This window comes from Aspergillus nomiae (genome assembly GCF_001204775.2).
Source record: "Aspergillus nomiae NRRL 13137 chromosome Unknown contig00166, whole genome shotgun sequence".
NCBI classification, from domain to species: domain Eukaryota; kingdom Fungi; phylum Ascomycota; class Eurotiomycetes; order Eurotiales; family Aspergillaceae; genus Aspergillus; species Aspergillus nomiae.
In genome coordinates this window covers 21,549-36,211 of record NW_015378221.1, presented here as the reverse complement: position 1 = coordinate 36,211, position 14,663 = coordinate 21,549, and the positions used below count along the sequence as shown (strand labels likewise).

The 14,663-nt window shown below is 52.6% G+C and overlaps 3 protein-coding genes across 3 annotated transcripts; 2 read left to right on the top strand and 1 right to left on the bottom strand.

The window, feature by feature from the left end:
- Window positions 1-571: 571 nt before the first annotated feature.
- On the bottom strand, window positions 572-8,281 carry ANOM_006525 (reducing polyketide synthase sphB; the record flags this gene model as incomplete). Its single annotated transcript, XM_015551781.1, has 4 exons — window positions 572-2,380; window positions 2,454-2,747; window positions 2,835-7,554; window positions 7,617-8,281. 4 exons carry the CDS (start codon window positions 8,279-8,281, stop codon window positions 572-574), a joined length of 7,488 nt encoding a protein of 2,495 aa, XP_015406172.1.
- Window positions 8,282-8,639: 358 nt separating this feature from the next.
- On the top strand, window positions 8,640-10,172 carry ANOM_006524 (aminoacyl transferase sphA; the record flags this gene model as incomplete). Its single annotated transcript, XM_015551780.1, has 3 exons — window positions 8,640-9,483; window positions 9,550-9,692; window positions 9,747-10,172. 3 exons carry the CDS (start codon window positions 8,640-8,642, stop codon window positions 10,170-10,172), a joined length of 1,413 nt encoding a protein of 470 aa, XP_015406171.1.
- A 922-nt stretch (window positions 10,173-11,094) lies between these two features.
- Window positions 11,095-14,522, top strand: ANOM_006523 (putative NF-X1 finger transcription factor; the record flags this gene model as incomplete). Its single annotated transcript, XM_015551779.1, has 6 exons — window positions 11,095-11,716; window positions 11,796-12,247; window positions 12,298-12,391; window positions 12,687-12,940; window positions 13,222-13,721; window positions 13,793-14,522. The coding sequence occupies 6 exons, from the start codon at window positions 11,095-11,097 to the stop codon at window positions 14,520-14,522; spliced, it is 2,652 nt and encodes an 883-aa protein (XP_015406174.1).
- Between the last annotated feature and the right edge of the window lie 141 nt (window positions 14,523-14,663).

Genomic DNA, 14,663 nt, shown 5'->3' with positions numbered 1-14,663 from the left:
ATATGGGCTATTTCAAGGAAGATCTTACTCTCCAGCCTCGGATCCCGTCCACTGATGCCTCCGGGCTCCCGGATTCCGATAGCCCGCCTGATGCAGTCAGCATTTGCAGCATCTTCCGTTCTTTCTATCGGCCAATGTCATACGATTCAACTTGATCCCTTGCTTACAAAGAGTGTGTTGGGAACGATAGAAGCCTGGGTGCATCACACGCTACGGGAGGAGAGGCATGTGGCTTGCAAGACATGCCTTTTGTGTGCTATCCAATCATGCGAATTCTGGTCCCAGAGGGGCAAAGGAGATCACTCCCCTACTAAGTTTTCATGCACGAAGGACCCTCAAAGACAACTATATATTTGGTATTTCTCTCAATAAAAATGTACAGTCTGAGCGAGATACAAAGAATGTAGAGGAAGTGCCAATAGATGCGTTGAATACTTTAACCAATTCTCTGCGTGAATCTCTAGTAGAGTACAGGTAGAGATTACGCGGAAGAGGGCTGAAGCCGATATTGCAGCAAGTAGCAGAATGCCACAACATACACTTACCGAGTGCAATCTGTACGAGGAATCGCTTAGCTCTCGTTTTCGGTCGCGATTCTATAAACCTCATTTGCGGTATATTGACCAAGAATATCCAGAGAGCCAATACTCATCATCTCCAGCATGGGAAGATCAAAAGCGAAGACCTGCTTGATCCAAGCGCGCAATTCGAGAGCCACCAACGAGTCAAGGCCGAGATCGAGCAGTGGCCAGCTTGTATTGGGCTCCTCATTCGGTTTCAGCAACAGATCGAAGAGTCTCTTGCCGATCTCGACTGCAAAGAGCTTCGATGCTTCTGGCGACTTGAGAATAGACGGATCCGCTTTCGCATTGTTAAGATATGATTTCAGAATATCTGTCGAGGCTGCGGTTATGGCAACCGCAGAATTGTTATGATAGGAGGCCATGCGACGATCTTTCTTCCAGATCACGTAGTTACTGGGATCGTGCAATGGAATAAGTAAAGCAAGCCCGACGAGGAAGGTATTTTTGTGTACGAAATAAGACGTGTTCTTTGACTCGACGGCAAGAGCTTCCTCGACAGCTTGACCTGGGCTGTTATGGACCAACATGGATATTGACATTGCGTCAATAACTTCCTGCTCCAGTACAGGCTTGAAACCACTCCTGGACATTTTCCCCATCATTCCTTGGTGCTCTGAAATCCATCCAACGTCCTCGACAGCTCCCATATCAACTACAGAGGCCGCCAGGCCCAGCCCGTTACGGTATTGGGCAAACGCGTCTAGGAAGCTGTTTCCACTGGCGTAATTGGCTTGACCAGCTTGTCCAACGATACCTGAGACCGAGCTGAACATCACAAAGAAATCAAGATCGATCTCCGACTCCATAGAGGCATTGTGGAGGTTCCAGGTTCCCTGAACCTTGGGTGCCGTCGACGCCATCCAGTCGTCGAAGGTCATCCTAGTAAAGTTCTCGTTGGCGACGACCATTGACATCTGTACAATACCTTTGAGGGGAGAGGTCGCTGCACCAATGGCCTTCTTCACATCCTCCAATTTCGTGGTATCTCCGCTCACAAGCTTGACGGCACAGCCCATGCTCTGGAGCTCAGCCACAAAGTCATCATCTTTTGGCGTGAGGCCCGCGCTACGGGACATGTAGACGAGCTCACGGGCACCGTGATCGACCATCCAGGTAGATACAGCACGACCGATACCGCCAAGGCCACCAACCATGAGGTAAGAGCCCGACCGGTTGAATGAAATCGTCATAGCTCTCTTGGTGGTTTCCAATCTAAGCTGGGTTTCCCCTTGGGCTGCCTTGAACGAAACCCCAACACGGCCGATGTGTTGTCCCTTCTCCATAAATCGGAATGCATCTTGGGTCTGGGTTGCGGGAAAGATTGTCGTGGGTAGCGTGGATATGTAGCCTTTGCTGTAGAAATCCAAGATGGAGAAAATCAAGGCTCTGGCGACATGGATTCTCTTCCAGAGTCCATCAATATCGACACAACAATAATTGCGGTTTGCCAGGAATGGCTTCATATCGAGCTTGCCATCCCCGATCAGATCTCGTTTTCCGATCTCGAGTAGAGTACCAAACTCAGCCACGCAGCTCCAGGTGGCGTGTAAGAGCTCGCCGGAGAGGGAGTTGAGGATGAAGTCCATGCCACGGCCGTCCGTTTCTCGCATGACACCATCCACAAATGACCTGTCGCGAGACTGGAAGATCCTGCTTCGCGGGATGTTGTAGTTCTCCATCAAGTACTTGACCTTTTCGTCGCTGCCAACCGTGACATACACTTCAGCCTCCAGCATCTGGGCCACCTGGATAGCTGCCAGGCCCACTCCACCACACGCGCTGTGGATTAAGACGGACTATGCAGGGAGGATTGATCAGTATATGCAGCTACACGCTACACAATAACGTCGGGTCTTCTGTGTCACTTACCTGGCCTTTTGTGACGCGTCCGACGTTGACCATGGAGTGAATCGCGGTGAAATATGGGATAAGCATCGTTCCAGCTTGATCGAAGGTTAGGCTGTCAGGGATACGCACGCAGACAGCAGCCAACGTCGTCGTATATGTCGAAAAGGCGTCTTTTCTGCAAAAGCAAACGACCCGATCGCCAACCTGAAGGTCGTCGGGGCTGACATCTGCTCCCACACGCGTGACGATGCCCGCAGCTTCGATTCCAAAGAGACGGACCGGCAGTTCAACAATGCCCAGTGCAACCAGAATATCCTAAGATCTCCTGTCAGTAACATGCTACGTAGCCGGGGAAAAGGACCTGGATTGACTTGCCCTAAAGTTCAGACCGGCGGAGTACACTTCGACCTCCACTTCGTCCTTTTCGAGATCCTTTCGTTCTTGGCGCGCATAGTGTAGACTGTTGACCCGTCCTGGCGTACGAACGTTCAGTGTGGCTATCTCGCTCGACTCTTCTGAAGCCAAGAGCTCATCGGCCAGGATGAATGGGTGGAAGCGTGCGACTTGAACTCGGTCATTGAAGATGGCCCATTCGTAGTCGGGGTTGAGTTCCTCATTAGGGTCATCTTGGCGAGCCTGGAACTTGGAAAGCACCTGGAGCAGTTGGTCGATGGACTTCAGGTTCTCGAAACTGTCGACCTGGCAAGTCGCCAAATCGGCCAGCTGCTCCGTACGGATAGTTCTGGCGAGGCCGAGAACTTGTGCATACCGTGGATCACAGCATCCTATGTCGATGAGATGAGTCGCCCAGAGCATGCCGGCGTCGCGTTCTTGAAGGCCGAGAAGGAAGGCCTTGAATGACAGGTAGCTTGCTTCATCAATCTCGTGGAAAAAGGGCTTCTCGATATCTAACAGCGAAATCACATCTTGTCCAGCCGGCGGATCATCTTCTAATCTGCACCTGGTGACCTGATAGCCCCCCTTTTCGAGCTGGCTCAGGATGTTTGTGACAGCAGGCACTTCCTCCTCGAAAAGAACTGTGACCTTCTTTATGGGCGTCTCGCGGACCTGCCTTACAACCCTAGTGACAGTAAGTTGGTGAGGCTCTTCTGAATCGAGAGCCACAGCCTCGATATCGCCAAAGCCTGCAGCAGAAAGCTTCGACTCCCACTCGTCTTGGCGCAGGTAGGCCGCCTCGATTGGCCCGTCGGCAGAGCCCGACCAGGAGGTCGGAAGCACACCGAGCAGATACTGGACCCATCTGGATGACGGGGAGAGCTCTTGCAGAAGCAGTCTCCCATCGGAATGGAGGAGCTTCCTGATGTTGGTCAAGCTTTCCTGGACATTTTTGGTCTCGTGAAGAGCGTTGACAGCTATAATTAGATCGTACCCAGCGTCCTCAAACCCTTGTTCGAACGGATCCTGAGTGATGTCCAGGCTGGCGAACTCCATATTTGGGAATAGCTTCTCTTGCGTTGTAGCCACCACGTAGCCTGGGGCAGTCAAAGTGTACTTGGCACAGAGAATCTCCCCGTCGGTGCGTGTCAATTCGGCGACGATGTCACGGTGCAACGACACGCCGTTTCCGGTTCCAATCTCTAGGATTCGGAGGTTGGGCTTGGAGTGGCTCAACTTTTGAATGAATTCCCTTCGGTCCAGCTGTCCAATAAATTCATGGACGTGCGTTAAAGCTCCCTCCGGGAAGACACTCTCTAGGATTTCGCCGGACAAGAGGGAATCCATCTGTAGGCAGACTTCACGCATGGCACTGGCGACTGGGGCTGCTGTAGTGTTTGCTAGCTGACTCATTATATTGTCAATCCGAGCGGAGATAGCCTCGTTGTCGAGGCCTGTCCAGGTCGAAGGTAATCTGAAAGGAATTGATCTGGATTGAGACCCGATCCAAGCTATGTACTTCTGCAGATGGGGCAGGATTGGATTACTTGTCGATTCTAAAAGACGGGATTGGGACAAGAGCAAGTAGATGTCCCCGAGCTCCTCCAGGAGACGCAAGTGGCCTGTTCGGCTTGCTGGTGCGCGGAAGAGGTCATGGACATCTAGGAAGTCAATATCGGGTCTCCACTCACACCTCGACGCGGCGTGTGTGTCCGCAACGTCCGTTGCACCAGCACCATCCGCAAGTGACATTCGAATACCAACGGCTTCAACGACTCTCGTGCCTCCAGATGTGCAAACGCCGTCTCCAACGACCGAAAAGTTGCTCGACAACTTAGCAGAAACGCTGGTGATCATATCCGAGGAGCACCTATAGACGGTGACTCTATCGATGCTGGTAGGGAGCCAGGTTTTGGTTTTGCGTCCGTAGCCCTTGACTGCAGCGGCACCCAGGATCTGCAGGGTCGCATCAAGGGCGGTGGGGTGGATGTAGTAGTTGGCTTCATCTCCCTGCCTTCCATTGCCAACATTACCAACAGCCCTCTGTTCTGAAGTTGAGGTCGTCATTGTCTCGAGTGTCTGGAATGATCCTCCCAGGTTGAGGCCACCTTTGCCCATCTTTTCATACCATTTCCTGACATTGAGCTTCCGGGGAAGGGCTGCAGGATCCGGGGCCTGTCCCGGCGCCGACGCCTGCGCGCAGACCTCCCCTGTACAGTGCTTCGTCCAATTGCGCCCGTTGTAAGCTGAGACGGTGAACTCCCACCATGCACTATTCAAAGAGTTCGTCAGGCGGTGCGGCCTGAAGCTGGCCATCATCTCTGTCGGCTTTCCCTCGCTGAGCACCAGCGCCGTGGTGACAATGATATTTCGAACGCTGAATCCCTCTTCAATATTAGTCAATTGTCTGATGGCCTCACCCGCCAGGGCAATGTAGCCACAGAACGGGAAGACGATGTTCTCCCCGACCTTGTGGTCACGAATCCACGGCGTGTTTGTAACATGGAACATGTTACGCCAGACAGGCTCACTGTCACTGCTCTCAGCCACCCTAGCACCAAGAAGATCGTGGTATTGGAATTTGCGGTTGCGCCATTCCTTGCTGATACGAGATTCGTACCAGTAGCTCCCTTCATGATTCCATGGGTATCGGGGAAGGTCCGAAAGACAGGAACCGGTGGGAAAGAGGGCCTCAAGATTAACATTAACGTTAAGTGAGTGAAGGGCTCCAATGGCAGACAAAAAGGTTGCGGTGCAATCCTGGTTGCGCGCCATGACCGAGACATAGGGAGCTGGAGAAGAGGCTTGAGTGAATATTTGTCTCAGTGGACCTGCGAGAGCACCATGAGGCCCGACCTCAAGGAAGACTGCATTCTTTCCCACGTCGTGTTTCAAAATGGCCGTGGCGGCTTCGCAGAACCGGACCGGCGATTCCAAATTGTCCCGCCAGTATTTTGAACGGATTTTGTCCTCCGGGCCCAAGATATTTCCGGTCACGCTGGAGAAGAAAAGCGCCGATGGTTGTCTTCCGACCACTTCTTCGCCGATCAAGGATAGGTAATCCTCGCCGATCTCTTTCATATGGAATGAATGATAGGCTTTGTCGACCTGGAGCTGTCTGGCCAGCGTTTGTGGCTGTGCCTCTTTGATAGCAGCAACAACAGATTTGACGGCGTCGACGTCGCCTGAGATTGTAACGCTCTTGGGTGAGTTGTCACAGGCAATCGTGACGTTCGGGACGAGGTACTTTTCTGTCTCCGCCCAACTCATTCCGATAGCTGCCATTGTCCCTTCTCTCTTCTGTCTACTTGTCACCGCTCCACGGTGGTGGGCAGCGGTGATGGCCTCTGCAGCCGTGAGAGCCCCTGCGGCGTATGCTGCAGCAATTTCGCCACTGGAATGGCCCACGACTGCGTCTGGACGAATTCCTGCGGACTTGAGAGTGTCGACCAGTGCAATCTGAATAGCGGTGCAAAGGGGTTGGGAGAACTCAGCCAATGACAGTCGGCTCTTTTTGCCTGGCTTCTTGAGCTCTGCTTCGATCGAGTACTCGGGCTTATCCCCAGTCATGGTCTGCAGGTGCTGATCGAGAGAGCGGATGCTAGACCTGAATACTTGATTCGACCGCAACAGCTCCCGTCCCATCTGGGGCCACTGTGCGCCCTGACCAGTGAAGACCATAACCACGCTCGGCGGTTTCGCAGACTTGGAGTTTACAGACTGTGAAACACTTTCAACCACTCCATTAGTGACAATAGCAAAAGCTCGATGGGGCAAGTGCTCCCTTCTCCTTGCCAACGTGTAGGCCAGGTCGCTGACCTTGTCCGGATTTTGTTCCACCCATCCCTTGTAGTTGTCAATCATCCTTGTGATTGACTTTGGCGAGTTGGCTGTGAACAACAGAAGGTGTGGTGTCTCCGGGGTTTCGTGAGTCGCAGCCGGGACGTTATAGGTAGCAGCAGATTCCAGGATGACATGGGCATTTGCGCCACCAATCCCAAATGAATTTACACTGACACGTTCGAGTCTGTCCTTCGGCCAAGGCAGTGGCTCGGTAGGAACTGTGAGCTTACTGTCCACGAACGGAATGTTTGGATTGGGGCTGGTGAATTTGATGTTTGGCGGGATGATGCGATGCTCGAGTGCTTTCACCATCTTCAATAGAGATACAAGACCGGACGCAGCTTCTGTGTGTCCAAGGTTGGGCTTGACCGAGCCTATGTAGACGCCCTTGTCCCCAAAGACCCGGGCCACAGCTCTCGCCTCGATGGGGTCCCCAGTCGGCGTACCTGTCCCGTGGCATTCAACCATGGCGGTTTCTGCGTAGTCAGTAATACCTCCGAGTTCATATGCCCTCCTCATCAGAGCTTCCTGTGCGTCCGTGCTGGGCTGTGACAGTGTAGCGGTCTTTCCGTCTGCATTGTGGGATGTGGCTCTCACGACAGCACGAATAGGGTTGCCATCTCTCAACGCATCCGCCAACGGCTTGATGAAGATCGCCGTAACCGCCTCTCCACGGGCATACCCATTGGCGTCAGCCGAGAAGGTCTTGCACGAGCCGTCACTAGATAAAACTCCTTGCTCCTGCATCGCCATCGACATTCCTGGTGCAAGAATCAAATTAACACCACCCACCAGGGCGGATTCGCAGTCACCTCTGCTAATAGCAGTGCAGGCCTCATTCAGAGCTACCAGGGCGGATGAACAGGCCGTGCGGATCGTCATGCTATTCAATAGTGTCAACACAGGGCTATTATTTGGAAACAACTGTCGAATGAAAGATCATACCTTGGCCCTTGCAGGTCAAACTCATACGAGAGCCGATTGGCGACAACAAAGTCTCCCGAACCGGAGATACGATGTATTCCCCATGGCTGGGTCTCCTTCCCAAACATCTCCAGCCAGTCTTCTCCGAAATTACCAATATACGTGCCTATAGTCTTGCCTCTCCAATTCGTTACGCCGGCATCTTCGAAAGCCTCGCGTGCGACCTCCAACATGAGCCTCTGCTGAGGGTCAGCTCGCTCTACCTCTGTTCGCGTCATGCTGAAGAAGGATGTATCCAACGCCCCGACGTCGACACTCTCGTCGAGGAAATATCCATACTCGGTTGAGACTGTCCCTGGCTTTTTTGTATCCGAGTAATATGAGTCGATGTTGTAGCGGGATTCAGGAACGCGACAACGACCATCTTTCTTTGCGAGGAGGAAATCCCAAAGCTCGTCGGGCGTCGTCAATCCTCCTGGGAGACGACAGGCCATACCACAGATGGCGATGGGAACATGACCACTGCCATGGACCTTATGGGCCGAAATACCATTTGTGCCGTTTGTGTGCACCCCGTTCGTGTGTACCCCATTGGTGTGTACCCCATTGGTGGGATGCCCGCTGGGAGTAGTAGCCCCATTCATGACCGTTAACCCCTGGCCATTGATGCCATTACTGTCGCCCATAGTCAGTGATGTGGATTCGAAATAAAACTTGGTTGTTTCGCTGTAACCCGGTGGGCCATCTCTACATTTGAGTTTTAAATGACAGTTAACATAGTTATGGTCAACCACGTTTCATGCATTTGCCATGTGCTCGGTTTCCCGCCCGCTCGCAGGCCGGAACCCGTTCTGGCGACGAGCCGCAGCATCTCGGGCCGGTTCGCCGATCGGGATCTAGATGATCTTTAAATGGGACTATGAAATGACGACTCAAGATATTGACTCGATGTACTCTTGAGCTTTCGTTCTTTCGTTCTTTCTTTCTTTGCTGAGTTACACTACGCTGGCCGTCGAAGCCTTCATCTTCCGCAACCTCATCACCATGGGATCTAACGGCAAAGTCGTCTCGGAGGTGGTCTCCTGGATCAAGAGCCAGAAACTGGTCGCTCCCCGCATGAAAGATGCCCCCACATTCTACCGAAATCTCGAGGAGGCCTTAGATGTTCGACGGTCAACCCAATCTCTAATGACCCGCGGACAAAGCACATGGAAAACTGGAGATGCGATTGACTTCTGCTCCAATGATCTTCTCTCTCTCGGACTCACAGGAGAACTGCGAAGGGAGTTCCTAGCTGAGCTGGCCAGACACCCAGACTTCTCGCTGCATTCTGGGGGCTCCCGCGTTATGGGTGGCAACTACGACTATATCGAGGATGTCGAGCAGGAGATCGCCGACTTCCTCGGGGCAGAAACGGCTCTCATGTTTAACTCCGGGTCGAACGGAAACATTGCCATCTACACAGCTATCCCACGGCCTGGGGATGCCATTGTATACGATGAGCTGGTTCACTTCAGCACGCACACAGGCATGGCTGCCTCGTTGGCTACGACCAAGGTTGCCTTCCGCCACAATGACCTTGACGCCTTTCGAGAGGCCATGTCCTCCACCATGGACTCTCAACCCATGCTTCAGGACGGTTCACGCTCGATCCTTGTATCCGTAGAGTCGGTGTACAGCATGGATGGAGACGTTTGCCCTCTAGTGGAGATGCTCGAGATTGCTCGAGAAATCTGTCCCAAGGGGAACTTTGCTTTCATTGCGGACGAGGCTCATGCCACTGGAGTCGTGGGTCCTAAAGGTGTCGGTCTCGTCAAGCATCTGGGTCTAGAAAATGAGGTTGCAATTCGACTGAATACCTGCGGCAAGGCCTTGGCCTGTACTGGATGTAAGTTCACTAGACCTGGCTGTAGCCCCTTGCTCAAGCGGTATAACTGACACATTATTTTGATAGCTGTGGTTCTTGGAAATGCCACGGTTCGAAACATGATGCTGAACTATGCTGGGTCCCTGGTGAACACCACATCCCCATCCTTCCCGTCGGTTGCAGTCATTCGCTCAGCCTATAACCTGATGAGGACTGGGGCCACGCAGAAGGTATGCAACGATCTGCTGAAGGGTCTGAAGAATTGACAATAACACAAACCATAGGCTCAAGACAACATACAACATCTCGTCAAGTACTTCTTCAAATCCATCACCTCCAGCGACATCTGGGACGAAGCCACCGATATGGGTATCTTGTCTATCCCCGTGGCCGAGGACTATGAGGAGCTGGACTTTGTGACGCATATTGTGCCAATCTGGACCCGGCAGAAGTACAACTGGTGGCTCTTTTTCCACCTGCAACTGGCGAAAATTGCGGTCGTTCCCATTGACTATCCCCAGGTTCCCAAAGGCAAATCACGAGTCAGGGTCATGATCCATGCTGGAAATACGGAGGAAGAGGTGGATTATCTGGTGGCGACGCTTTGCGACTTTGCAAAGGAGATGATCGATATCGAGGAGGGTGGCGAAAAGGGCAAGATACCAAAAGCCGCGCAAGAGATTTACGCGTTGATGGCCGCTCACACTTGAAACTGAGCGTGTGGCATATCCCAGTTCAAAATGGAGGATCCACGGATATCTGTAACTTGGGCCCAAGTAGGTATGGCCCTGCTTAATCAGTTGCCGCTTTTATCTAATTAGGCCTAGTCGGCCGGTGAAGCAGGTTGGCAGGTTGAACCCCCTGTATTGTCATTTATCTTTACCATAGATTTACAAGCAGCATTACATCACTTTTCTATATGTGGATATATCTATCTTTATATTTAGATAGATTTGTATACATCTTAAGTGTGTAAATTATTTATAACCAGGTCTAAAAGTAGCTAGAGTATGTGAGGTCCTGATTTTCTAAATGTTCTGCAAGATGCAGTATATATCTCTATCCACAGATGCAGAATATAATATATAATGGACATAAATCTAATACATTAATTTTCTTTCTTAATAAATCCGATAGATATCTATGTATTTTTTTGAATTATATAGTAATATCAACACTAGAATGATCTGAATATCATCAAGAATCAAAGGTTTCGTTTAATTCAAGCGAGTAGGTAAATCCAACCCTACTAAAAGTATGACTCAGGCGGCCTGGCCACATGACTCATGAAGACTCATGAAGACTGTCCGTCTTCTACTGCATATGATTGGAGGCTTAGGAGCCAAACGGCTAGAGCCGCAACGGAGCTTCCGCCACTCAATTCTGAAATTCTAAGGAACAATTGCCCCGTCGATCTTTCGATCGCCTTCTCTTTTGATTTAATCCTCGTCGCCTCCGGGGGAACAGGCCCTGTTTCATTTCCTTTGTTATCCTCAGACATACCTCCTCTCGGGTCACTAGAGGGAGTCTCCTCGACCATCTGTCATATCGCACCTACCAATTGCAGTTAGTTCTTTATCGTGCATGAGCGGGCGGGACGAAATTTGTAACCGGCTATCGATCACCGAGACTATGTCCGACGCGCCTGCACCCGTTGCAGAGGGAAGCGCATCTCGCCCGAGGCCATCGAGACGTGGAGGCCGAGGTCGTGGCAATCGCAGTCATCGACGGCCTCAGACGCAAACTACAGAACGCTCTCATGATGCACAACCGCCAACTCAGCCGCCATCACAAATTCAATCTACCCAGAATCCACCCTCAGACCCTTCCGCTGATGCACCACGCTCTCGCAGAGGACCACGGAGGGGAAGAGGGGGAGGTCGGGGTGGCGGCGCACCCTCGGAGGGCAGCAGTCGTCGACAAAGACAACGAGGCGGAGATCGAGGGACAACCAGTACGGGCAGACGGTTCGAGGGGCGCTTAACGAAAGCAGAGCAGGCTCCGGAGGACGAACAGATTGATGCAACAGTGGATACGAATGATCTAGGATTGAGGGCCGACGCGCCTGCATTTGTGCCAGGAACCCAGCCAGAACATGTCGCGAACAAGGCAACTCCCTCGACTACTGCACCTGCAAAGAAGAAGCCTAAAGCTAAGAATGCCCCGCCTCCGCCGCCCAAAGTTACGACAAAATCAGTAGCGCCCGACATCGCCACTCGCATTCACGAGGATATTGCTCACAACCTTTATGAGTGTCCTATTTGTACCGCGGAGCTGGGGAGGAGATCGCGTGTCTGGAACTGTGGGTTATGTTGGACGGTATTCCATTTGAGTTGTGTCAAGAAATGGTCGAAGAACGAAGGTGCTGCTGCGCAGGACGCTGCTCGTCGCCAGGGAGAAGGAGACCCCACTACCCCCCGAGCCTGGCGCTGTCCTGGCTGTAACCTTCCCCAAGAAGTATTTCCATCAAACTACACTTGCTGGTGTGAGAAAGAAGTTGACCCGCGGTCGCTTCCCGGCCTTCCACCTCATTCATGCGGACAGACCTGTGCACGGCAGCGGAAAGGCTGTCCGCACCCGTGCGATACGACCTGTCATGCTGGACCCTGCGCGCCATGTACAGCTATGGGCCCTACTCAAGATTGCTTTTGCGGCAGGAATTCGTCCACCAAGCGTTGTCAGGATACCGATTATGAAAATGGATGGAGCTGCGGGGAAATCTGTGGGGATCTTCTGCCGTGCGGCGAGCATACTTGCCCTCGACCCTGCCACGAGGGTCTCTGTGGTGATTGTGAGGAGAGGATAGAGGCTCGCTGCTACTGTGGAAAGGTACAGACGGAAATGCTGTGCAGTTCCAAAGATGAGGAAATGGACAGCCAAATGCTGCGCGATGAGGACGGTGAGGAGAGTCATGTTGAGGAGTGGACTGGTTGTTTTGATTGCGGAGACCAATGCAATCGCCCCTTCGATTGTGGCGTTCACTTCTGCCAGCAGCGCTGTCATCCACAGGATATACACCCCGCTCACTGTCCAAGGTCACCAGATGTCGTGCTTCATTGCCCTTGTGGTAAAACACCATTGACCGAAATTCCCGGATATACCCCCCGAAACTCTTGTGAGGACCCGATTCCCAACTGCCTGGAGGCGTGTGGAAAGATTCTGCCATGTGGACACTCATGCGACAAGGTCTGCCACACCGGTTCATGTGGGCCTTGTTTGCGCAGAGTGCCCGTGCCGTGCCGTTGCGGACGCAACTCTTTTATGTCCATTTGCCACCAAGGTACTCTTGAGCACCCTCAGTGTTTCCGCGTCTGCAAGGCTGGCTTGCATTGTGGTCGCCATGCTTGTGCTGAGCGGTGTTGTCCCGGCGAACAGAAGGCGGTTGAACGTCAGGCTCTGCGGCGGAAGCTCAAGTCTCATCTTCGCCCAAGTGATGAAGATGTGGAGGCCGAACATATCTGCACTCGAGTGTGTGGCCGTATGCTGAAATGCGGGCGGCATACATGCCCTGAGCTCTGTCATAAAGGACCCTGCAACACTTGTAGAGAAGCCATCTTTGAGGAGATCTCGTGTAATTGCGGTCGATCTGTTTTGTATCCGCCCTTACCTTGTGGGACCCAGCCGCCGCCATGCTCTTCCCCGTGCGAACGCCCAAAATCATGCGGACATCCCCAGACGCCACACAACTGTCATACGGATGAAGAGGACTGTCCAAAATGCCCTTATTTAACCGAAAAGATGTGTTTGTGTGGAAAACAGATGTTGAAGAACGTGCCTTGTTGGCTGGCAGATGCGCGGTGTGGCCGTATCTGTGGCGAAACGCTTAAATGTGGCTCTCATACGTGCAAGAAGAACTGCCATCGCCCAGGCGATTGCGAAGATACTTTGAAGCCTTGCCAACAGCCATGTGGAAAGACCAAGACAATGTGCGGTCATCCATGCACGGAGCCTTGCCACGCGCCTTATCCATGCCCGGAGAAGACGCCCTGTTCCTCCAAGATCACGGTAACATGTGGTTGCGGACGACTCCGTCAGGAGCGTCGCTGCAATGCAGCGAAGGCTGTGGCATCAAAGGGACAAGTGCAGCAGCCACAAAGACTGCCTGCTGTGACACCATTGACGTGCGATGATGAATGCGCGCGGCTTGAGCGGAACCGTTCGTTGGCATCTGCTTTGGGGGTTGACATTAACCCGTCAACAACCGTTGCTCAGAATTTGACGGCCACGAACCTCCCCTACTCGTCTGAAACCTTGGACATGTATATCCAGCTATCGTCCTCCGCTCCTTTGTCTACCCTCCAATCTTACGAATCTACCCTTCACTCATTAGCGGCCAATCCAACACAACGTTCTGTACGCTTTCAGCCGGCAAAGTCATCCCTGCGGGCGTCGTTCATTCCCTCGCAACTGACTGGGGTTTCGCAAGCGAGAGCTTTGACCCTGAACCTCACCGACACGTGTTTGTTTTGAAACCTACAGTGTGGAACCCTCCTCTTCTTGGGATGGGCAATGGAACAGCGATCGGAATCGGAGGCATGAGTGTGAGCGAATGTGTTAAATTGCGCGAACGCCAGAGACAGAAAGAACGTGAAGCTCAACGTCTTGCGGCAGCGGAATCAAAGGCCCAACGGGAAGCCGTTAAGGCCCAGGCAAACGCCGCCAACGAGGGTGGATGGGCTCAGGTCGCCGCCTCACGACGAAGCAACGCCAGCACCCGGAGTACGACTCCGAATCCAGGCACGGCTTCCCGGTCTGGCTCGATGTTTGCAGCTCTCGCCGGCGATGATGGCAGCACATGGGGCGCTCCAAAGAAGGAAAAGCTCGTTCTTCGTTCAGGAGTAGGCGCTGGGAAACAAATGCGAACCCGACAACCCGCAGCTGAGGTCGTTGATAGTTGGGAAGAAGAGGAAGAAAAACAAGAGCTGGAGGAGCGTGCTCAGGAGCGGGAGCAGGAGCAGGAGCAGGAACAGGACGATGGACAAGGAGATATTCAGAAAGAAACCACCGAAATCGAAACAACAGGGACTGGAGAAGCAATCGCTACTTCTTCGGCGGTCTGATACCGAGGCGTTTGAGATGATTGTTAATGATTGCGTATGGAACGTTTTCTTAATCTTTGTTTGTTTTTCTTTTTCTACGGCATCATGGATATGGTTTCACATGATGATGATGGCGATCAGATTAGCGAGCAGGATTCGCAT